At 39.9% G+C, this 25,897-nt stretch overlaps 1 protein-coding gene across 7 annotated transcripts in view; it reads right to left on the bottom strand.

Moving 5' to 3' along the window:
• tenm4 (teneurin transmembrane protein 4) overlaps positions 1–25,897 on the bottom strand; it is a 247,006-nt gene that overhangs the window by 156,768 nt on the left and 64,341 nt on the right. For all 7 annotated transcript variants that reach the window (XM_082181143.1, XM_082181145.1, XM_082181144.1 and 4 more), the window contains exons 2-3: positions 20,382–20,668; positions 13,754–14,026 (exon numbers count right to left, since the gene is read on the bottom strand). In XM_082181143.1, coding sequence (XP_082037269.1) covers positions 13,754–14,026; positions 20,382–20,604 — 496 coding nt within the window. In that variant the 5' untranslated portion in view covers positions 20,605–20,668. The remainder of the gene's footprint in view (positions 1–13,753; positions 14,027–20,381; positions 20,669–25,897) is intronic.

Below are 25,897 nucleotides of genomic sequence, written 5' to 3'. Positions count from 1 at the left end.
CTTCATATCATATTTTTGCACAGCGCTTCATGTACGAGGGTCGATGACACACATTTTGATGTCAGTCAGATAAGCGCTAATTACAGTAATTTGAGCATGCATAATAAATCTGTCATTTTGATACGCAGAAACCCATTACACAGATTTCCAGCTAAAGGTAGGAGGAACATTAAAAAAAAAAAAAAAAAAAAAAAAAAATCCTTGATATATAATTTCAGGCCAAGACATTTGGATCTGAATGAACTGAATTCTGAGAAAAAAAAACGAAATAAAGATGCGTAACGTGCAAATGCACGCATCCCAGTGGATTATTTAGCAGCTAGCAATAAAAACGCATTAGACTAATGTGAGAGAATGTGGCATTTTGGCTTTATGATTCAGCAAACTGCTGTGGTTTGTGATTAGCGGCAGTGGTCCCAGAACTCAGGAAGCTCTCGGGGCTCTGATCGAAACGTTAGTGAAAGCCGTCTGCACTGTCAAAACCTAACGCTTATGGAGCGCAGCAGATAACAGGCCCGCATTGTCCACCAGGGTCTTTAGAGTCTCAGAATGAGCTGTCAAATGAGGCAGCACTAACTCTGCTAATCCGCCATCTGAGGAAAAGCCTCAGTCAAAAGGAGTAAACAAATAAATAAAAACATTAAAAAAAGAACCACGAGTGCGATTAATCGAGTCGAAAGTCGCCGGCACTCTGGTGTCCGCTTTGAAGTAATGTTTGCGCTCTCAGGCAAGCGTGACCACTTTTTAGCACTCGTCAACAGTCGGCGCGGGAATCAGCACAAAACAAAACCGCTGGATTCTGGCGGCGCACACTTTTTTCTCATCTCTTTTTCAACACACAAAACAAGCGTTAAGATGTGGATGGCTACATGAAAGAAGAAATGTTTTGCAGTTAATTATAACAAAGATTACTACAAAGAGATGTGTGCTTTGGTGCGATAGCTGCGATGCCATTTCATTCAAAGCAACAAAAAAAACGCTCCTCAAACGAGAAAGGCATTGATAACATATTGTTCAAAGCAAAATGCAGCTGCGGTCCTAATGTCTAAAAATAAAACTAGATTGTTGTTTTGTTTTTTTGTTTTTGGTGGAGTGGTGCTTGCTGTGCAAAAATAGCCTTATAGTGATAATAGTAGGTTGTTGTCACTGGTGAAAAAACCCCAGCCTAAAATGTTGCTGGTCTCCCAAGACTGGTCTGTTTGCTGGTTTTAGAATGGTTTTGATGACTTTTCAGCTAGTCAGGCTGAACAAACTGAAGACCAGCTTGGCCAAGATGGGAGACAAGCTAAGACCAGCTAAACCAGCAACAACCACCTTAAAGTGCCTTTTCTTTTTTGGTCAGTGCATGGCAGCTGCTAAGGTGTCTTAGCATGTTGCTGTGCAAGTTCAAAGGCTAGGGAGCTTTGGCTTGGTTTCTAGGGATGCTAGGAGGGTGCTTACTGACTCAAGTCAAACAAACCCAATGCAAAATCATAAGGATTTTCCCGTTTTAGCATCTGATCAAAAAGTAAAACAGTCCTCTCATTAATAATTTGAAATATGATTCATATCCAGAGTGTTATAGACTAGTTAACAGTGTTGGGTGTAATGCATTACTAAGTAATTAGTTACCATCATTTAATAACTTTTTTTGTTTTTTTTTGTGAAAACGTAAAGTAAGGGATTACTCTTCATTTTTTTCTGTAACTTAATTGCAGTTACTTCTAAAGTATTTGCATTAAATACTGTTTAAATGATAGAAAAATATCTATATAAAACAATAGTGGATTGATAATAATAATAATAATAATAATAATAATTAATGAAAATGAATAGATTTTATTATTATAATTAATATTAATATTACTATTAATATATTTAAACTTTTTCATTTATTCTATGTAATATTTATTTATTATTAAAAAAAAAAATTCTCTCAATAACTATTATTTTTATTCAACAACATATAATTCTTGAAAGTTCTGTAATCACAAATATATTGTTAAATTTAACTTTATCGACACTCCCAGCTTCTGTTAAAACAATATTATACTTCATATATCCAAAGAGAAAGGCTAAATAAAGTTTGCGGAAGATCCTTAGCTGTTATTAAAAGAAAAGGTCAGGACTAAAAACGGCATGTTATTGAGTAAGACTGCAAACCATTTGCCGCCCCAGTACTAACATGAAATATATATTCATATTAAATCTGGAATTTAAATCAGTTCACAAGTGCAAAAAATAGGATGCAATTTATTAATAGTTGCATTTGCACCTGGCATATGCTCATGAAGTCACGGTCAAAAGTTTGCAAACACTTTGTTTGGGTTCCAATAAATATTCTCACTTTCAATTATTTGTCTTTCACACTACAAACTTCATAAAGGTGTTAGCATGTGAATTGCTTCAGTGAAAAACACTCTGCAACTAAAATACATAATTGCACTATTTAAAAAACAAAAGTTGTGATCTCAATAGCCCACAAAATAGTATCAAGTTCAACCTTAGACAGGTTAACATGACCAGCGTTATTTTAGTTTTATTTATAAACTCTAACAGTATTTATTCATATTTAAAATGAGCTTTTATCTTTATATTTTCAGTTTTAGCATGAGTAATTTAGTTTTTTGCTGGTCATTATTTTAGAATTTTTTATATTTCTTTATTTTAAGTCAGTTTTAGTTTTAAAGGAATACTCCACTTTAAAATGAAAATTCTGTCATCATATACTCACCCTCATGTTGTTTCAAACCTGTGTGAATTTCTTTCTTCTGCTGAACAGAAAGGAAGATATTTAGAAGAATATCATCAGTTTATGGTACCATTCAGTGTTGTTTTCGTCAACGATGACGATAACGAAATTATTTCGTTGACGCACCTTTTTTTTATGACGATAACGCGACGATGACTAGCTAAAAATGGCTCTAAGGTGACTAAAATATGACGAGACGTTTTCGAGTTTTCGTTGACGAGACGAGACGAAAATGATTATAAGTCTGACGTTCAATTAGGGTTGCCAACCGAGAAAAAAAAAACGACGGTGCGGTAGATACTAATTTCTCCCCCTGTTTGTCTATGATCAGCGTAGCGTTTTTAACATCTTGGAACATCAGCAGAGAATGCCTTTTTAATTGGTCGTTTCGCATTGTGAGTCACGTATCGTAGCAACGATGACGACAAGTGACAACAGCGGGAAATGTAAAAATGACTACCTCGCTCCGAGCAGCCGGCCCCCGGCGAGAAAGAAAAGAGCACAGAAATGTAAAATTGAATGGTAAAATGACTACCCGTAGCTGGAATGCGTGAGGGACAATGAATACAAGGCCAATTGTACCATATGCCGTCGCGTTTTTTCTGTTTGTCACGGCGGAGTGTGTGATATTAAGCAGCACGCATCAGGAGATAATCTAATAATTCTATTGAATAAGTTCGCACACAAGGCTACAGAAAACTGTTGTGTTTATTTTTCTTCAAATGCAGTCTAAGCCGGTGAGTTTTGAATGTTATATGTTGTATTTGTTTAAGTTAAAAATAAAACGTATTATAAACTAAACAAATCCATGGTTCATTGTTGGCAAAATTATCATGATAGCCTTTATATTTCACATCTATGTGGTTCAGTCTTGTATATTAGGCCTACTTTGCTATTCTATAAATATATAGGCCTAATAAGTTGTATTATAATATGCTATAAGGTATGAAATATATTTATCTAAATGTATCAATTAGTTTCCACAATATTCACCAGAAGTCATCATTAAGGGGTTATTTAAAAAAAAAAAAATGTTATGAATTGCAACACTTGCTACAACCTGTCAAACCTAAGCCCATGTCCAATACTTTTTAACCTAAATTAATTTTTTAAAGACTAAGTTACTTTTTTTTTTTTTTTTTTTTTTACTAAAATTGACTAAAACTTGACTAAAACCTTTTTGCGTTTTCGTCGACTAAAACTTGACTAAAACTATCAAGTTTATAAGTGACTAAAATGTGACTAAAACTAAAAAGCATTTTCGTCCAAAAGACTAAGACTAAGACTAAAACTAAAAGGGCTGCCAAAAACAACACTGGTACCATTGACTTCCATAGTAGGAAAAAATATATACTATGGAAGTCAATGGTACCAGAAACAGTCTGGTTACTGATATTCTTCTAAATATCTTCCTTTCTATTCAGCAGAAGAAAGAAATTCATACAGGTTTGAAACAACATGAGGGTGAGTATATGATGACAGAATTTTCATTTTAAAGTGGAGTATCCCTTTAATAATGTTAGTACTTCAACTTAGTTATTTTACTTAGGTTAGTTGCTAATGCAAGACTTCCCAGCTTTTTCAATTTTTCAATGGATTTTCTTTTGGTTTAAACAAAAACAAATCTGTAAACACAGTTGAATTATGTCTAAAAAAAAAAGGAGAAAAAAAAACGATACTAGGATAATTGAAAATCTTGTAATAGCCTTTTCTTAGCATTCAAAGCATCTTTTTGTCTGTTCGCTGTTCAAGGTCAGGTTCTGTAACCTCATCTCTGAGACTGCTATTTCACACCATTGTGCGCCGTGCTGAAGCCCTCCTGTAAGTGAGGAAATGTCTCATCTGATAGCAGCCTGATTTAACTTCACTTTTTGGGTTGATAATATGGGGGCAGTGCTCAGGGAGAACAGTTCAAAAGACAAGTGCAGGTGAGGGAGATATAATGCTCCGAATATGAAGCCTGCTCGTGCTCCCCTTGGGGTCGCCGGAACCGAGGTGCGCCATTAATTTCACCAAACTGAGTGGTTGAGAGAAACTGACTCGCAGATCATCTTTTCAAGTTCAATTCAGATGCAAGCGAAAGACATGCAAGTTCAAGTTAGTGAGCAGTTTACTCAGTAATTAGTCTGTGCATTTCTTTTGGTTGTGAACATGAGTTTGTTACATTGACATGATAATCAACTTTAAGCACATTGAAAAACGTGCCTCTACCAAAACTCAAAAAACATGCCTTTACTGTACATGCAATCATTAGAGGCAGTAAAACACCAACAATGTTCATTCCTTTTCAAACAAATTATGACTACTTTGTTGACTTATTTTTGTGCAGCTCCTTGCGCGATACAATCATAAAGCATAAGAAAATGCTTTTAATAATAAGGAAAAATACGAAAATGTCTTATGCTTATAAAGCATAAGCAAAACATCCGATCGTAGCAACGTGGTTGTTTGCACAAGCTCTACAATTCGGCGCTCTAAAGTCACGTCACGTTTATTTATACAGCACTTTATACAATAGATTGCTTAAAATCAAGCAGCTTTACCGTATTAAACATGAAATACAGTGTCAGTGTCTTGTTTCATCAGAAGTACAACTTGATTTTCTACTATAAGCAGCTCTCCAGTGTGTTCATGTTTTCACTGACGAACGTCTTACCTCGAGGGACAGAACAGGAGAAATGAACGAGAAAAGATTTCCACACACACCTACCTATTACGTAATCGCCACGGACCAATGGGAGTACAAAGGCAAATTTTTTCGGGATGTTTGCTTTGGCAAGTTGTTTCAAACTCCCAAAACATTTGGAGGCAACTCCAAACGTTTTGGTCTGATTTTGTTTGATATGATGTCACATCAGTTCGCTCTTCGATTTCTCTTGAAGTATAACTTATTTTTCCCCTCAGGCCGTTAATAAGCGTGTATTCACACCTGCCTTGTTTGGTTCAATTGAATCGAACTCTAGTTCGTTTCCACCCTTGGTGCGGACCTTTTGGGCAGGTGTAAATACAGCAATCGCACTCTGGTGTGGACCAAACAACCGAACCGAGACCCAGCTGAAGAGGTGGTCTCGGTACGGTTCCAAACGAACTCTGGTACGGTTCGTTTACGGTGTGAACATGAACCGACCCAATTGCAGAAAGCACTGCGCCTTTAAGACTTTATTTGACTGCTCAACATTGTATTTGGTCCAGACCAAAGCAAGTGAACTATCGGACTTTCCTGGTGTGAATACACCCTAAGTTGAATGGCCATCTTTGAAAATATGTTGGTCAGTACATTATTTGGTAATAGTAGTACCATGATGGTACTTTGACGTTTATGCATACGGTACAAAATGATTGCCATTTTCACATACAAGAGCATTTATGTGTCACTCCAAGGTAAATCAAAGAATGTCATGGTGTTGAATTGGTACATGTCTTGTACAATAGCACTTTCTTTTAAAGTGTTCTAGTTGGGCACAGTCATCATCTTCCAAGCTCAATATCACCATGACATCCAAGACTAATTTATAACAAAATATAAAAAAAAATGACACCCAAGATAAACAATATACCCCCCTTTCTGCCAACCAAGCACGCTGTGCAAACCGTAATTATCAAGTCTGTGACAGATGCCCAATGGAGCAGCATACACACTATTAGCCAGATTGAAGCTGAGCATATTTTTTCGAAATGAGACAGATTTCATCATTAAATGCCCAAAACGAAAATCCCAAACTCATATGCTATGAGGATACAGAAGTAACTTTAACTGCTTGTCTGCTGATCTGAAAGTTACAGTGAGCCTATAGTAGCACATTTGTCTCATTGTCAACATCCCCAATTTCAGCAACAATGATCACTTCCCATGAGCCCCTCTTAACCTCAATCTTTCAGCAGTTCAAAAGCAGTTCAAAGTTTCCGGCGAGTTCTAAACCTCAGAAGTGACATCTTATACAGCCTCTACAAAGCACCGACGCAGAGGCAGTTTCAGTCAAATTAACCAATTATAGCTTCCCTGCTTCAAACGTAAATAAGGGAGAGCGATTGTAGATCGTGCCGTGTGCATACGTCAAACTTCTTCTCGGATCTTCTGATCCATTTTGCCCTTCAAGTTGGCGCTACAGTTTTCAAAGTACAACTTTCAATTTAGGCTATACAAACAACCGCAAAAAGTCATGTAAAACAAGAAACAAATGTGGAAAAGCTAATCCAATGTTCCCAGGGTTCAGAGTCTATTTCCCAATAGCTCAACATGAGCCCTGTAACAGGCATTAACTCACGATCACATGGGAATATTATCAGTTATATGGTTCCCAGGGAAAAGTGTTGATGGATGGCACCAGCTTAATCATGCATTAAAAAATACGTTACTGCCTCTAAGAAAATTGTGTCATTGTTCATTTTTAACCTCACGGCACATTGTGTGTCTTTTTTCACACCTTTATTGTCATGATTTTTAACATGATGGTGAAGGGTCTCGATAGACGAGATACATTGGTCTGTAATGACAATTCTGGGGGAAATAAAAAGGTAATATCCACAGATATTCGAGTAAATATTTTAGAGTAGAATTTTTACTATAGAGTAGTTTAAATTATATTGAGATTCTAAACATTCTAAACATTAAAAATGTGGGGGTCTGTTAGATTTAAAATAATAATAATAATTTTATTCAGCAAGGATGCATGAAATCAATTGATATCAAGCAGCAAAAACAATTATATGAAATGGCAATAATATTTCACAATATTACTGTTTTACTGTATTTTTGAACAAATAAATGCATCCCTAAGTATAAGAATAACATAAAAACACTTTTTAATGGTATATGTATAGGTGCTCATGGACTTCCATGCCAAAAACTTTCATTAAAAATAACAGATTTCAGCTTTTGTTCATGTAATATGATTTATTTTTTATTATAATATCTTTAACTTTTGCTGTTTTACAAATACCATTTATATATTTGTCCCAGATCCACACTTTTGTAAAATATGAAATTCCATTATAAAAAAAAGTATTACTTTGTTTAAAACTTGATCATCAAAACAAAGCAAAGTAAACATTAACCATTTAAATATGTTTGTGTGCATTTCTTTTTAATATTAAAAACATCATTATGATTATCAAAGGTAAATATTAAGAATAAGAATACATAATAATAATAATAATAATAATAATAACAACAGCTTTATAACTATCATCCTGCCCTAATTGTTATTGGTCTTTTAGCAGATTAAGGTACAATTATTAAAATGAGAAGGATGTGGAGCAAAAAAGAGGTCAAGGGCTTTGGTCCTGGGCACAGTGGTCTTATCAAATCCCAGTCATTTCCCCTTTAAGTGAACACCCTTCCCAGGTGCTTAAATGTTAAATTTCAGATCACAGATATCGAACCGCTACGCCACCCCATCACCTTCAAAAATGCGCCAATGTGTATGTCATTAAGATCAGCCATAGATATTAAACACATTTAGATATGACCATCACAGCCATTTTGAGCTGGTGATGAACGTCCATTTATTTGCGTTCGATTTACACGAACGACCCTCCCTTTGAATGCCGCATATTATGTTACCATGTGATGTTGCTGAAAATATCCTGCTGATCAATGCGACCTCAGCTTTCCGTCGCCCATGCCGAGCCGAATCACACATTGAACATGAATTGTTCACAGACTGACAGAAGTGAAACTGCACTGGTGTTTTTGTGTTGGTTTTTGAAACTCTATTCAACACTATTCATAATAATTGCTTGGAAAAGAGCAGCTAGGACATTCTTCAAAAAATCTATTTTTGTGTTTTATAAAAAAACGAAAGTCATACGGTTTTGGAATGGCGTGAGGGTACATTTTTACATACATTACTCTTTAAATATGTGATTTTTTGAGAAAATTACAGTGCTTGAAATTTCCAGTATTCTGCTTTACAGCAAACGGAGGGCTGTGAGGTCCATTGCTTTTAGCACTTGCAAATACCCATAAAGCTCAGCCAGTGAAGGGTCTGTGGGATTCGACACAGTTCACACGTTGCCCCGAGCAGCCCTTATGTCTAGAAAAAGGCTCGGCTCGCTGCTAAAAGATCTGCCTATGCCCGATCAAAATGACTCAGCAATCGGCCTGACTGTTAGCGCCTAAGGAAAGCTGCTCACACATGAGGGTCATTCTAAGCAGGTTGTACACACACACACACACACACACACACACACACAATTCCACAATCTATTTGCCTAGATCTGTGCTACATTAAAATAGATTATGGATCATTATATCTAATGAACGTACCGTTGTCGAGATAAACAACACCGGTTTGAATGTTAAACATGGAAAACGAAAGCTAATCGCTAAATTAATCTGAGTGATTCTGAAATTCTCTTTATGTACCACGACGTTCCTCTGATCATTTTAATCCAATGAGCTCTAAAAGCAATGGTAACTTGATTATTTATTTATGTATTTACTTGAATCTCAATGTGAACTAATGCTTTATAACAACTTCCCTTCCCAACTGGCGAAAGGATCACTAGAAAACAGACATTTTGTTGTTATTTCTCTTACATAAAATTATTGTAAATGGTATCCGAGGGTAATTAAATATTGAACGGTTACAACATTCAAATACCATAATATTACCAGTGTTGTTAAAGAGATTGTTCACCCAAAAATTATTTGAAGCCATATACAGTATATTTTGAAGAATGTTAGGAACCAGACGGTTGATGGACCTCATTGACTTCCATAGTGGGGAAGAAAAAAAATAAATAAATACTATGGAAGTCAATGGGGTCCATCAACTGTTTGGTTACCAACATTCTTCAAAATATCTTTTGTGTTCAGCAGAAGAAAGAAATTCATACAGGTTTGGAAAAACTTGAGGGTGCATAAATGATGACAGAATTTTGGGTGAACTATCCCTTTAATGTTCACTAAAACTATTGAAAATCATTGAAATAATGTTGAAATCAATAATATAGAAACTAACAAAAAAATGGAAATATAACAAAAAAACGGCAAAGCACACACAATTACTAAAATCAAAATAAAATTAAACTAAAAACTGAAAATATAAAAGCTATTATGAATAAATACCAAATAATACAATAACACTGGATATTGCATAGCCAAAAACCTAAAAACGTACATTTTAATTATTGTTAGTCTAACTATAAAGTGATAAAACACAAGTGATTTGAATAACTCAATAGGATTCAGTTAACTTGCCATTTAAAATGTGTATTACTGAGCATTACCTCAAGAAACAGTAAACGCAACTGGCATTTCTGCTTGGATGATCAGAATAAAAAGCAATTTTGAATTATGTCTGCTTTACAACAGTCAAACAGACGCCTAAAGCTGCGAATAAAGATATACACGGAGGGCATTTACTTTTCACAGTCATCAAATCCAGTTTAACGCGCATTTGGGTTGGCCTCACCTCAGCGTTTCACGACGTTCAGACAGACATATTCCATTTTCTTTTTAAGTCCATCACTGATGTCTATGCATAAAATGCGATGCAGCACAAAGGAACACCTCTGTCGTTCTAAATAAGAATCTAACAGCTAAAATGACGGAGGCTTCAGCGCAAAACAGACTATTTGTAGGCATTCGGGGAGACTGTGGTGCAAAAGGCAATTAGTATTTGGCTGCCGGGCCCTTGATGTGTGATTTCTAAAGGCTGTTAGAGGCACTATCAGAGTTTGGCAGAGAATATGCATAAGGTACATTGCAAACGAGAGCGTGATTAAGACTCAACTAGGCTGCGGATATAAAGAGTGTCAAACTCAAGTGCTTAAATGGTAGAAACCTTGAAGAAAGCCCTGTGATGTAGCTACGGAGGATGACATCCGCAAAATAGTTTAGGTCCAGACACCAAAGAAGATTACCAGGTGGTCAAAAGAGCCCATGCTCAAGTCTCAGTAGCTATGTTTCCATACACCTATTTGTATGTGCATATTGGGACATTGCATACAAATTAAAAAACGCTTGGAGATGCGCATAAACTCTAAAAATGTGCATAAAAATCATTAATGCGCTCATTTGAGGAGGATACATTTTTATCTGATGAGAAGACAAGCGCATAAACTACGATGGAAACTCATTTACTGAATTAATATACCTTGATGCACAACAAAAAACTCACATGACTTTTCCGCAGCGGTGGATGTGATTGGATAACTGGACTAACCAGCGGACCAATCGCATCACAGCATCTCAAATGTTGGTTTGATCATTCTGAAACGCCCGAGCCAAAGTTTGTCATCAGAATGATTTGGTTTAATTCCCTTTCAGAAGCGTCTCACATGATTGCGTTCCCAAACATCAGAATCCAAACGCAAGATAACATGCCAACGTTTATTGCGTTTCGTTTGCGCGCTCTGAGACCCAATTCATTTCTGAAGGAGGAAAATGGGTTCTTCCCTGATTGCAGCAACTTCCATTTTTATTACAGATCTTTTGCACCAATTTTCCAGGAAGTGATGATTTTGATCTCTTGAACACATGGGATGGAAACATTGCTTTATTTGCAAATGTTTTATGCAATATTCCAATTTTTCCTCATAAATTAAATTCACAACTACGAATGGAAATTTAGCTAATGATAATCTGGAATGTAGATATGGATTTTTTTGCCCCACTGCCAAACAAAATTTACATTTTTAAATTGCTTAAGAAAGTTAAAGCGCACCTTTGCCCAAACAAACAAACAAACAAACAAACAAACAAAAATCGTTCATGAAAAGTAAAAGTTACATACCAAAATGTAATAGTAATAGTAACAGTGATGCTTTAAATAAATAAATCGTCACTTTGTAGTACTCAATTATGGAATTATAAAAGTCTAAAAGCTAATAAATATGTAAATACTACTTTTTTTTTCTTTTTTTTTTACTACAAGTTTACTGACCTTCCATTAAAAACAGTGGCTATTGCTGATGTGTTTTTTTTTTTAAACTGAAGTCTGCTAGTCAGCACAACTCAAAGGCCATTCAAGAAATATAATTTATCTGCAGTTTTTCTAAAGGTTAATTGTATTAATCAACTTTAAGAGATGTTTATATTGGTTTAATACATTTTTAAGTTCTTAATGCATGAAATAAACAGCGAACATTTACATTTCATGCCGAGATTTTCCATAAATTCCTGCAGTTCTCTGGGCCGTTCCTCTTGCGTAATCAGGCCCTGCACTTGACAAGTTTCACTGTGACACTGTCTCGGTACAATGTGACCTTCTATGCAAGCAAAGACACTCATTGGGCCCTTGGGGACCATTTGAAAGCTCCAAGCTTGAGGTGGATGGATCCAGGATGGCCGCCTGCTCTGTTTGAGCCACTAATCTCATCAGAGAGCATCTGACCTCTACTAGCTCCGACATATAGACATGCCGCTGGAGATTATATATATATATAAAAAGAAGCTAAATACATCAATTGTAAATTTGTTGCAGTTACCATAAGGATAATTCATCAATATGCAACTGCTTGGTTAACTAACTACAGTACAGGATGTAAATTCATAATTTATCTCCAAAAATACTACTTTTATGGAAACAGAAAAAAACATTGCATTTTTTAAAAGAATTAAACACCACATTGTCAAGGTTGATATATTGTGGCTGGCTTTATATATGGTCGAACACTAGCATTTGCCATTATATTGTTACATTTCACCAAAATCAAGCTCAAATGGAGTTATGAGGTTTCTAACCAGCGAATTTCAGACATTTGTGTTTTGTCCATCACTAGAACGGCCACATCTGAGGCAGTAACTTTGTCACATTATGTTTTGAAGTTATAAAGTTTACTGTAGCTATGTGGGCACTCTGTTTTTTTTTCCCTGTCATTTGGCCAAATCTCATTTTATTAAAAGATGAAGTGCTACGCACAGGCTATTTATGACAGTACTGGCTATGACTCAATGACAAATGCTAGACTAAGACTTCTTCTCCTCAAATACATAAAACATTAGCCTTTGTATATACACCATTTCTTGACTAAAGAAAATGCTCTACTTATTCAAAAAAGGAGTTCTTTATTTACCCTTGCATTGCAAACAAGCAGAGACGGTCAAAACTGCGTGCGGAGCTTCATTCACGATAGAGGCAAGAGGAGTTATGAGGTTTGAGCTTGAGGATCCAATGGAGTTACAATGTTTAGTCACAAGCTCTTTTAATAGCTGTAGTTTTCATTTCATATTTGCAAAACCAACAGACAGATGTAAAGGGTGGACAATAGTAATGATTTATAAATATATAAAAAAAGACGAAATATGGAATTATGAGGTTTCTGTCCGATGGTCACACAATTCTCACTATTAACTAACTATCAACAATGACTTTTGCCTCCATAAACTCCTAATCACTGTGTAGGATTAAGGGATGTAGAATATGGCCATGCAGAATAAGGCATTGATATGTGCTTTATTAGTACTAATAAACAACCAATATCCTAGAATTATGCCTGCTGCTAATAAGCAACTAGTTCATATTTAGAATCAATAATAAATGAATCTCTATTCACAGCAGAAATATTGTGAATAATCCATCTGTAAATATAACAGAGCACTGAATAAAATCCAACATTGTGCAAGAAAGGTCACCAGATAATGAAATGAAAAATATTACAAGTGTCGTAGTCATGGCCTAGCAGAAAGTGCACACGCTTCTGAGTTTGAATCCAGCATTTGATTTTAAACAGTTATTTAATAAAAATAAATTTAAAAAGTCTAAATTTAAAAGAAGGAAATATTTCATTTACACCAATGGTTTTGCTTTTAATACTGAAGTTGTTTTGATCCAAATGTGAAGGGGGAAAATGTCATTCCTCTTACTTTAGCTTTAAAGCACAAGCATTTCAAAAACAAACTAGAATGTCACAAAATCCGCCTCAACAAACCACGCATCATTTCCATATAAAAGGGGCATCACACATTCAATCTGAACTGACGTGGTGCTAAACTGGAGACGTCCCTCTGCGCCCGGTGACCCGCTCCTGCTCTCAGCCGAGCTGTGAAGAGACCGTACAGACGTTTGAACTCACCGTTTTCTGTATTTTCATGCTCGGTGTCAGTGAGGGTGAGGTTAGAGTTGGCTCTGCTGGAGAGGCAGGAGCTCCGGCCGGATTTGGTGTTGCTCCGGCCCCAGAGTCGGACGGCGTGCTCGGGGGAAATGATGCCGTCCGTTTCTGTGTCAGCGTCTGATCCCACGCTCACGGAGTAGTCGCGGTGGGGAAGGCCCATTTCTGTCCTATATGCTGCCATATGGGGCGGCACGGGATCCCCAAAGGCCATGTCTCTGAGAGAGAAGTCCGCCCCTGATACAACACACAAGAACACAATGAGAGAAAATACATTCTGTGTTATACACACAAGAACAGACTAAAAACATCTCATTTCATATTGGTTTCATATGGTTAAGTGATGATAGAAATGTCTAACAATAATAATAATAGTTATTACTATTATTAAAAGTAGTAATAGTATAAACTTTTTCCCCGCAAGCATTTTTGAAAAAAGTTGCCAGCCAGCGCCAATACTTTTTATCATTTTCATAAAGGTTTCAAGGACACCAGAATATTCTGTTGTATGAACATCTAACTTGCAATATATCAAAAGAAAGAACAGAGCCTCTTCTTTAAAAAATAAATAAACAAACAAACAAACGTTTTATATAGCTTCAAGCATTCCTTTTATCAAACCTTAAATGTGGGTAAGTTTCTGTCACATGCCTGTCCTGTCTTGTGCTGCACATGGGTGTTTTGTTATTTTGGGCCATGTGCTCGTGTCTATTGTCTAGCCCCTCCCATCTTGTTATCTGATTATTGGTTAATTTGTCCCACCTGTCTGTCTCGTTTCCCTCCTTTGTTTGTTCCCCTATTTAGCCTCCTTGTGTTTGTAGTCTTGTGCTGGTTCGTTGTCTAATGTTTCTTGTTCCCCGTGTTCCTGCAGTAAGTTTCATGTTCTGGTTTTGTTTTGCATTTACTAGTTATGTTTTCCCCCCTCGTGGGTTTTGTTTTGTGTTTGTTTTTCTTTATTGTTAATAAATATTCATTCTCCTGCACTTGAGTCCTCGCACCTTTTTGCACTCACCCCAACCGTGACAGAACGAACCAGCCATATGAGGACTCAGCAGAGAAGAGGGGCGCAACCAGTCTCCTGTCCGCAATGGGAGCGGATTCTCCAATTTAAGGAGCTAGTCTCCCTCCGTCAGCAGGGGACGGAGGTGAGAGAGTTCAGCCAGAGGTTCAGCAGCGCAGCTGAGGGGCTGAACCTTAGCGAGGAGGCTCGAAAAGATTTATTTAATCATGCACTTGATGAACCGATGGACTGGCTGATCCGAAGAGCTTTTGATAGGGTCAGCTTTGAGGCGATGGTGGAGGGTCTTATTCGCCATCAGAAGAGAATTGCCAGGAAGGTGGTCCCGAGTCAGGTGGTCCCAGTTCCGGTGGTCCCGAGTCCGGTGGTTCCGAGTCCGGTGGTCCCAGTTCCGGTGGTCCCGAGTCCGGTGGTCCCGAGTCCGGTGGTCCCAGTTCCGGTGGTCCTGAGTCCGGTGGACCCAGTTCCGGTGGTTCCGAGTCCGGTGGTCCCGAGTCCGGTGGACCCAGTTCTGGTGCTCCCAGTTCCGGTGGTCCCAGTTCCGGTGGTCCGGAGACGGAGGAGGAAGAGAAAGGCCCCCTCAATGACCTGTCCGGTGGCTCCTAACCCGGAGGCCATCCCGGAGGTGACTGCCATCCCTGACGCGTCGCTCAGGCGACTTGCTCTGCTCGCGCCGCCCAGGCATCCTGCTCTGCTCGCCCTGCCGGCCCCGCCCGAGCTGCTCGCCCTGCCGGCCCCGCCCGAGCTGCTCGCCCTGCCGGCCCCGCCCGAGCTGCTCGCCCTGCCGGCCCCGCCCGAGCTGCTCGCCCTGCCGGCCCCGCCCGAGCTGCTCGCCCTGCCGGCCCCCGCCCGAGCTGCTCGCCACGTCTGCCCCGCCCGAGCTGCTCGCCACGTCTGCCCCGCCCGAGCTGCTCGCCACGTCTGCCCCGCCAGAGACGGTTCACGTCACGTCTGCCCAGCCAGAGACTGTTCACGAGCCTATGTCTTCGGACAAGATGGCCGCCGCCGACGAGCCTGTTCATGTCACGCCTGCCGAGCCTGGGTCTTCGGACAAGATGGCCGCCGCCGAGCCTGTTCACGTCACGCCTGCCGAGCCGGTGTCTTCGGACAAAATGGCCGCCGCCGAGCCTGTTCACGTCACGCCTGCCGAGCCTGTGTCTTCGGACAAGATGGCCGCCGCCGAGCCTGTTCACGTCACGCCTGCCGAGCCTGTGTCTTCGGACAAGATGGCCGCCGCCGAGCCTGTTCACGTCACGCCTGCCGAGCCTGTGTCTTCGGACAAGATGGCCGCCGCCGAGCCTGTTCACGTCACGCCTGCCGAGCCTGTGTCCCCTGACAAGATGGCCGCCGTCGAGCCTGTGTCTGTTCCAGTGCCTGAGCCAGTGGTGTCTGTTCCAGTGCCTGAGCCGGTGGCGTCTGTTCCAGTGCCTGAGCCCGTGGCGCCAGTTCCAGTGCCTGAGCCGGTGGCGCCAGTTCCAGTGCCTGAGCCGGTGGCGCCAGTTCCAGTGCCTGAGCCGGTGGCGCCAGTTCCAGTGCCTGAGCCGGTGGCGCCAGTTCCAGTGCCTGAGCCGGTGGCGCCAGTTCCAGTGCCTGAGCCGGTGGCGCCAGTTCCAGTGCCTGAGCCGGTGGCGCCAGTTCCAGTGCCTGAGCCGGTGGCGCCAGTTCCAGTGCCTGAGCCCGTGGCGTCTGTTCCAGTGCCTGAGCCCATGGCGCCAGTTCCAGTGCCTGAGCCGGTGGCGCCAGTTCCAGTGCCTGAGCCGGTGGCGCCAGTTCCAGTGCCTGAGCCGGTGGCGCCAGTTCCTGTTCCTGAGCCGGTGGTGTCTGTTCTTGTGCCGGTGGTATCTGTTCCTGAGCCGGTGGTGTCTGAGCCGGTGGTATCTGTTCCTGAACCGGTGGTGTCTGAACCGGTGGTGTCTGTTCCTGAACCGGTGGTGTCTGTTCCTGAGCCGGTGGTATCTGTTCCTGAGCCGGTGGTGTCTGTTCCTGAGTCGGTGCCTGTTCCCTGGCTGCCCGAGGGGTCGTCTCCGCCCTGGCCGCCCGAGGGACTATCGTCTCCGCCCTGGCCGCCCGAGGGACTATCGTCTCCGCCCTGGCCGCCCGAGGGACTGTCGTCTCCGCCCTGGCCGCCCGAGGGACTGTCGTCTCCGCCCTGGACTCCCGAACTTTGTGTGCCTCCCTGGCCTTCTGAACTGTCCTTTCCCCTTGTCCCGCCCTGGTCTGTCCCTCCCTTCCCGCCCTGGTCTGTCCCTCCCGTCCCGCCCTGGTCTTATGGAGCGTCTGGTAGCCGCTCCGTAGGGAGGGGGTAATGTCACATGCCTGTCCTGTCTTGTGCTGCACATGGGTGTTTTGTTATTTTGGGCCATGTGCTCGTGTCTATTGTCTAGCCCCTCCCATCTTGTTATCTGATTATTGGTTAATTTGTCCCACCTGTCTGTCTCGTTTCCCTCCTTTGTTTGTTCCCCTATTTAGCCTCCTTGTGTTTGTAGTCTTGTGCTGGTTCGTTGTCTAATGTTTCTTGTTCCCCGTGTTCCTGCAGTAAGTTTCATGTTCTGGTTTTGTTTTGCATTTACTAGTTATGTTTTCCCCCCTCGTGGGTTTTGTTTTGTGTTTGTTTTTCTTTATTGTTAATAAATATTCATTCTCCTGCACTTGAGTCCTCGCACCTTTTTGCACTCACCCCAACCGTGACAGTTTCATAAAAAAGCAACATTTTGAGTAAAAAGACGTCTGGATCAGATTCAGAACGATGATCAAATCATAAATGGAGTAGACCGAGTCCATCAACACACCCAAAGCTTCACAGTCCTATATCTCGTCCTGGGTCGACATTTCATTCAGTAACATTAGGCAGTTATGATATATATGCGGTTTAATGTTGGTGATTGTTATTTTACACATGCATCTGCTTACAGCTATCGCTTATTTCTGCTTCTTCTTCGCCTGTGTTTTAATCAGGAGATTCCGTAGTCTTTCAGAAGAGGTGTAATAGCGCCCCCTACTGTATAACAGTGAAAACACTGAAAGACGGAAAATTACGTCAATAGCGGGGAAAGAGTTAAAAAGGCAGTACAATGTAAACTATTAACTTACAATTATTAATTTGTTTTTACACATATGTTATAAATGAATGTGATGGTTACTTCCAAACTTGAGTGCTGTTTCCAGTACGGAACTTTGAACTGGAACGCCTCTGACATCCAAAGTAAACTGAATGCAGCATAACAAACAAGTTTCTGAGTGAAAAGTTGTTGTTTTTAATTACACTTAACTCTTTCCCGCCATTGTAGGAATTTTACCGTAATTTATGAGACAACAATTCAATGCCATTGACGGAATTTTCCGGGTTTCCGGAAGATTACATAATAAAATAAAAAATAAAATAAACAGAATAAAAGAGTACAGAACCTGTGATGCCTTGAAATGCTGTCTAGGTAGGCGTATTGAGTTCACAGAGCAAGCCTTTTCACTGATTGTTTATAGCTAAATGGAAGTTACACCCATAATTCACGCAAAGCGTCATGGGGCGCAGGAATAACGTGGATATGAGACAACAATTCAATGCCATTTACATAATTTTCCGGCTTTCCGTGTTTTCACAGTTATATGGCATCTTCTAAAAGAGTACAGAACCTGTGATGCCTTAAAATGCTGTCTAGGTAGGCGTTTTGAAACGTATTTCAAGAGAACACCTTTAAACTGAGCACCTGGTCTTGTATGACACTCCAAATTGACCGGGAATAAGCAATGTATGAAACTAGCCATTATTTAATCAACTTGAAAAAAACCTAACGAGAAGTTTATTCAGAATGGAACACTCAAACCCACAACCTCAATGCACATTAAACTCAGAGTGCGCTCATGCCTGGTGGAGACCAAAGTACGAGAAAAAGAAAGCCGTGTCGATGGAGCTACAGCAAATTACAGATTTATGCCTGAGAGTGAGTGTAATAGCCTAATAGTTAGCGTGCCTGAGAGAAACATGGCATTTAGTATTCATGGAGGGGAAGTGCATATTTTTTCAGGTCACCATCAACTGGACACATTAGAAGGTCATAAAAGACATCAGCGAATCAGCATTCACGGCACCCCCCTCTCATTAAAGTCCCAGCACGCTAATGGCAAAGCTACAACACCGCATTCGGCTTTCCTTTTATCTCTCCGGTTTTAGATACGGCTTTTTTCAAAACGGCTGGAATATATTAGCGACGGATCAAATCGTCACCGCAGTCTCTCTTAATTGCTTGAATGCGATCACTCTCTGAGGCGTATCTGGAAGATGCACTGCAGATCTGGAGCCTGTGAGAAGAGCTCTCTCAAAGGGTATGATAGTTCGTCTCGTTTTAACAAGTATGTGTAATAGATATGTGCTTTAATATGAGGAGGGCAAGTAAAATGATCAAGGGTGCAGCTTTCCACACTTCAAAAAGAAAATAACAAGCACACTGGTCATGCATCAGGGATCATTACCATTCTTGCCATCTTAAGTTTTAATACAGCTCATTTAGGGGAATTATCATTGCCAAAAATCTTTCAATTTTTTTTTTTTTTTTGGTAAATAAGGAATATTGTTAAGCACTCACACAACCCAAATTTAAGCTCTAATGCTAAATATTCATTCATCAAGACACAAATCTTAAATCTGGGATGCAAACTCTTGAAACTCCTCCGAATAATAATAAACATTATATACAATCTTTCTCACACACACACACACACACACACACACACACACACACACGTGTGTGTGTGTGTGTGTGTGTGTGTGTGTGTGTGTGTGTGCAAAGTTTGCTTCCCCTGTACTCACATTTTTGCCTCTTTGGTTTTACTACAACTATAGGGGGGGAAAAGAAGTCATTATTTATTTACCTTCATGTCCAAATGTTTGTGCTCTTATTTTCTCATTGGAGAACAGAGGGAAAATGTATTAACTTTATGGACCTCTATAATTGTGTTTTAATAGTGTTTTTGTTGTTGTTGTTTTTTTGTTTTTGTTTTTTGGAGTCTGAAAGCCTCTGGTCACCAATTATAGTCTTATGGAAAAGAGCAGCATGAACATAAAAACCTTCCACAGGAAAAAATAAATTAAAAAATCAGCATATGGTTTGGGATGACATGTAGATGAGTAAATAATGACCCAATTTTCAAATGTGGGTAAACTGTTCCTGTACATGGCTGTATTTTGTGTCTGTCTGCTGTAGAACAGATTTGAAAAATGCAGTATTTTTGCTGCTGGCTGAAGGTAAATTCTGTGGAGACATGCAGCAATCAGAAATGCATTATACTTTAATAGGCGAATTATAATGTCATCAATAACGGTTCACTTCTGCAATTTAAGCCAGATTGCTTTCAGGGCAAATGCAAACCATACTGGAGTCCATGCAAACCGTAACCCAAGCAAAGCGATTCCAGCCAAGTTTGGAAAACACAGACTCGAATAAGAAAATTCTAGCGTAATTTTATGTTTGATGATGTTAGTTGGACAGAAATTGCACACTTCAGTTTTCAAAGACACTTGTGATTTTATCCCTGGCATGGCGGTGAGAGATCAGACGTGTGAAATCTTGCCCCGCTCACCTTGCCTGCTGAACTCATCGGCTTCGTGGTGCACCACGTCTTTGACTCGGCTGCCATAGGCCAATCTGGGGTCCTGATCGAAAGCTTTGAGGGTCTCGCTGGAGCTGTAGGACTTGGGGTTGAGCTTGCCGTCCTCGCTGTCAGCTGAGGAGCTGGTGTACCGGCGCTCCGTGTCCCGCCTGGAGGTCAGAGAGCGGTAGGGTCTGCGTTCTTTCACTTCCATGGCAACCTTTTCTCTTGTCTCAACATCAAAGGGAGGGAAAGAAGCCAGTTCAGTCCGTACGATACTAGAAGAAGACACAGAAGGGGGGGAAAGATCATGATTACGACTTGTAATGTGTTTTTACAACTAAAACCTAACATTTTAAAGTTTGGGATTAGTCTTTTGTGCTCACCTAGGCTGAACTTATTGGATCAAAAATACAGTAAAAATTTTACACACGATTCTTAAGAAATCATTCTAGAATGCTGATTTGCTGCTCAAAAAACATTTACTACTATTATCAATGTTGAAAACAGATGTGCTGAATTAATATTTTTGTGGAAACACTGTTTGTTTTTTTCAGTATTTTTCACTAAATAGTAAGTTCAAAAGAACATAATTTATGTGAAACGATTTTGTGTGTGTAAAACTTTATACTGTCACTTTTGATCCATTTAATGCATCCTTGCTGAACAAAAAAATATTAATAAAAAAAAAAAAAAATATATATATATATATATATATATATATATATATATATAATAATAAAAAATAAAAATATCGCAACATAAAAACACAAAACATCACTCCATATTTCATCATATCTATTCATAGGATTCGACTACCCAGCTATTTTAGTGTGCCACTCTGCCACTCAGCTGAGAGGAATTTTAAATTTTTTCCAGCTGGAACATTTTTTTCAAGACCCTAAAGGACAAGTAAAAAAAAAAAGATTTCTGGACAATCCTTTAAAATAGTTCTCCCAAGTCGGGGTGACATAATGCGGCACTGCAGCATCTTGTAAACCAGGATCCATTTTTAAAAAAATACAGCACAACAAATCTTGTGGCCGTAAACTTTATTACTTGAATCCCCCTCCCTGCCTTTGAGAAAAACGCTGCGCTTCCAGCAGATTTTTAAGTGGCAGGTGTCCTTCTGTTTGGTCTGTGGTTTAAACGCTGTGAGTCAACAGCCAATGCAAAAATACACCCTTCTGACTCCTGTCACGACTATCAAACTGCGGCAGCCAAGACTCGGATAAAAGCGTGACTATTCCTCACAAAACACTGGGGAAAATATTAAATATAGTTCACCTAAAAAAGACAGTTCGGTCATCATTTACTCACCCACATGACTTGTGTTGAGCACAATAGATTATATACACACACATACATATATCCCAATCACCATCCATTTTGGTTGTATGTGAAACCCCTCCGGTTCTACTTGCACCGCTCTGAGTGGGATTCAAACTGGTGTTTCTGGCATGGAAGGCGGGTGCACTATCAAGGACGCTAAAGACGGCAGTCGCTAGTACGCCTCATGAGGCCAGGGGAGTGAGGTTTACTCACACAGCTCTTACTAGCTGGCCTCAGTTACACTCACCCCCCTAAACCTCACACTCATCTAGATCACGGCACCAATGTAACACCTTGGGTTCTACTCGCTCTGCTCAGAGAAGGATTCAAACTGGTGTTTCTGGCATGGGAGGCTGGCACACTATCAAGGACGCTAAAGACGGCAGCTAGTGCGCCACTTGAGGCCAGTGGAGTGAGGTTTACTCACACAGCTCTTACTAGCTGGCCTCAGTTACACTCAACCCATAAACCTCACTCTCATCTGGGTCACGGCACCAATGTAACACCTTGGGTTCTACTCGCTCTGCTCAGAGAGGGATTCAAACTGGTGTTTCTGGCATGGGAGGCGGGTGCACTATCAAGGACGCTAAAGACGGCAGCTAGTGCGCCACTTGAGGCCAGGGGAGTGAGGTTTACTCACACAGCTCTTACTAGCTGGCCTCAGTTACACTCACCCCCCTAAACCTCACACTCATCTAGATCACGGCACCAATGTAACACCTTGGGTTCTACTCGCTCTGCTCAGAGAAGGATTCAAACTGGTGTTTCTGGCATGGGAGGCTGGCGCACTATCAAGGACGCTAAAGACGGCAGCTAGTGCGCCACTTGAGGCCAGTGGAGTGAGGTTTACTCACACAGCTCTTACTAGCTGGCCTCAGTTACACTCAACCCATAAACCTCACTCTCATCTGGGTCACGGCACCAATGCAACACCTCGGGTTCTAGTCGCTCTGCTCCGAGAGGGATTCAAACTGGTGTTTTCGGCATGGGAGGGGGGCATGCTGACAAGGATGCTAAAGACCGCGGGCTCTAGTGCGCCTCTTGAGGCCAGGGGAGTGAGGTTTACTCGTACAACTCTTACTAGCCGGCCTGAGTTACACTCATCCACTTAAACCTCACTCCCATCCGGGTCACGGCACCAATGTGATCCCTCCTACTCGAACCTGCGTTTCCGGAATGGGAGGCGGGCAAATTCTGGACGCTAAAGATCGAGGCTGAAGACCGTCAGTTGCTAGTGCGCCTCTTGATGCCGGGTGAGTGAGTTTTACTTGCACAGCTGTTAGCTGTCCTCTGTATGGAAAAAGAGCAGATCGGACATTCTGCTAAATATCTCTTTTTGCATTCAATAAAACAAAGAAATCCACACGGGCGTGACGTGAGGGTGAGTAAATTTGCATTTTTGCTGCGTTATTCTTTTTACACACAAGGAAAAGGAATCTACATTATCATCTGCCTCATTAATATTCCAGCCTCATCCCAAATCCGCATTACAAAGCAAACAGCATTGTGAGAAACATTAGACCTTCGTAATGCAAGCTTGTCAGCAATAATGCATGCCATCTCTGGAACTAAATGACACTTTGTAGCGTAGTGTAAAAACAAAATGGCCACGTGAAGAGAAATATATTGGTGTAGGCGTCACTGTTAGATCAGGCAACCTGACATCAATTTATAGGTCCCTTGATTTCCCCAGGACAGGATATCACACAGAACCGGAGCTGGAGGAGGAGGTCTTAAACATGTCGATGTGGATTTATGAAGTTGATTAGAGGTTGGGTCATTGTTTTCTCTAAGGCTCACTTAAGATAGTGAGGTTTCCCTGCTTGATTCATTTCATTTCCTGGACTTCAGCTCCGATCCAAATCAAGTGTTTCTGACAATACAAGGTTTAGTATCTGTAATGGATTAAACCACAGGATGAGCAGTTTTCAGACATCTCAGACCATAGAGCACTATTCATCCACTGCATCTGCCCGACTGAGCATGCAACGTGGGTTACAAATAGAATACACAATAAAAATAATCTTACGGAAATTGCCAGGAAAACATCTGGGTCACATCTCACCTGAGATATATTTTGAACAAACAAAATGAAACCCATTCTCTGTAACATTATGAAGAAAAACAATGAGATACTGCTTAAATTATAAAGTAAATGTGTAAAATAGAACAAAGTATTGGTTGAATTACATATTTACATTTTATTTTAATTAAAAAAAAAGCTTTTACACCCAGACAGAATGTTTTCATTAATATGGTGAGAATATGATTTTTTTTCACATTACAGTAATGACAATTATGGGAGAAGATGTTTAACCATCATAAAAACAGTCCTAAAAACAGGTGAAATTTTCTTGAGGTAAAATATAAATTATTATGCAAAATTGAAAACCCTCACTATGTTATTTTGTTGGACTGGATATAATTATTATTAATATATTAATAAAAATATAACATTTATTTGAAAAATATTGGGTTATATGTACTATAGTATCGATATTTCTTAACATTACAGTAACTGTCATAAAAATGTAGTTTAAAAAATATTTTTGTGAAAAAAAAATAGGTTACACTTTACAATAAGGGTCATTAGTTAACATTAGTTAATAACTACCTTAATTAACATGAACTAAGAATGAATAATACTTCTACAGCATTGAGTAATCTTAGTTAATATTAATTTCTACATTTATGATATATGATTAAAATCAAAGGTTAATGCATTAGTTAACGCACATGCATGAACAAACAATGAACAGCTGTATTTTTATTAACTAACTTTAACAAAAATTACTAAATACTGTAACAAATGTATTGCTTATTGTTAGTTCATGTTAGTTAATACATTAATGTTAACTAATGAACCTTATTGTTAAGTGTTACCAAAAATAATTTCAGTAATTAATTTACAAGTATAGATAATGTTAGAATGCTGAACTAAATTAACATTTACATTTTACTTTAAATTATAAAAGCTTTTGAGTCCAGACAGACTTATTTTCATTACTGTAATGATCTTTTTTTTTCACATTAAAGTAATAACAAATATGCAAGATAATGTGCTTAACGGTCATGAAAACAATATCACAAAAGCAAAAAAAAAAAAAAAAAAAATCACAATGGACATATAGGTTCAATCTTGTTTATGCAAAACATAAATATTTTTAATTTGACAATATTATAAAAATGATAAATCTTTTGATTGTGAGCCTGGATATTGCTTTGCAAGATTGACAACAGTCGCAGTCTCTTGTCTAAGCTGGTAAAAAAAAAAAAAAAAAAAAAAAAAGATTTACAAGTCAACCCACGCATCAAAAATAGAAGGCTTAATCATAATGGAATTTGGTTCTAGATCCTCTTAAAAGCCAAAAAAAAAAACCCAACAGTCCGAGTGGGACAATATGGCCGACTCGCTCTCAGCATTCCCCAGCAGATAAGCTCTTTAAGACCACTGTAATATAAATGTGTGGCACTCCCGCAATAATCCGCAGTAAACTATATCTAACCCCCCTTAAACAGCCTCTTTATTGCCAGACCCATTGTGAAGTCGGGGTCACCTTTTGTATGGACTGGCAGCTGAAAAGATGGCCGTGATTAATGACTCGGAGACCTCTGCTCCGGGACCTCCGCTGTGGACAAAAACTGCTTTTCTCCTAAAGACCCGCAAGAGCACTTCAGCTGCCGGACCGGAATCTCCAAACCATTTGCTTTTAGGTTACTAATTTTGCAGCATTTAGAAAGAGTCTTCTAGCTTATGCAAATTCATACAGAGACAAAAGAGCCTTTATGGCAACACTTGAGGGGGTTTTGTTAAAGTGCATTGTCTTAATTTCCAAAAGCCTCGCTTCAATGAAATCGCCACGTAATGTGGAGATTCTGCGCATACGCCGCGCTCCTGAATATCCGAGGTCTCGTGTGCACAAGGGTGTACCTTTGGGGCCATGGGAACGCTTTCCGTCTTTTCAGCGACGGAGCGGCCCGTCACTTACGCTTTGACAGCTGATGTCTAGTGCAAATACATATCTGTGAAAAGGAAGACGCGTTTGACTGACGTTTCTCTGTGAAGAAGCTATTTTTGCTCTCTGTGTGTTTCTCCTATGATAGTGTGTTAAGCTGTATGAATAATCTGGAAAACAAGAATAAAAGTCAGAGACGTCGGCTCCCATCTAATCCCC

Source organism: Leuciscus leuciscus (genome assembly GCF_965113295.1).
Source record: "Leuciscus leuciscus genome assembly, chromosome: 9".
Lineage (NCBI taxonomy): Eukaryota > Metazoa > Chordata > Actinopteri > Cypriniformes > Leuciscidae > Leuciscus > Leuciscus leuciscus.
The sequence above is the reverse complement of the archived record's forward strand: the minus strand, read 5'-3'. Positions and strand labels throughout refer to the sequence as shown.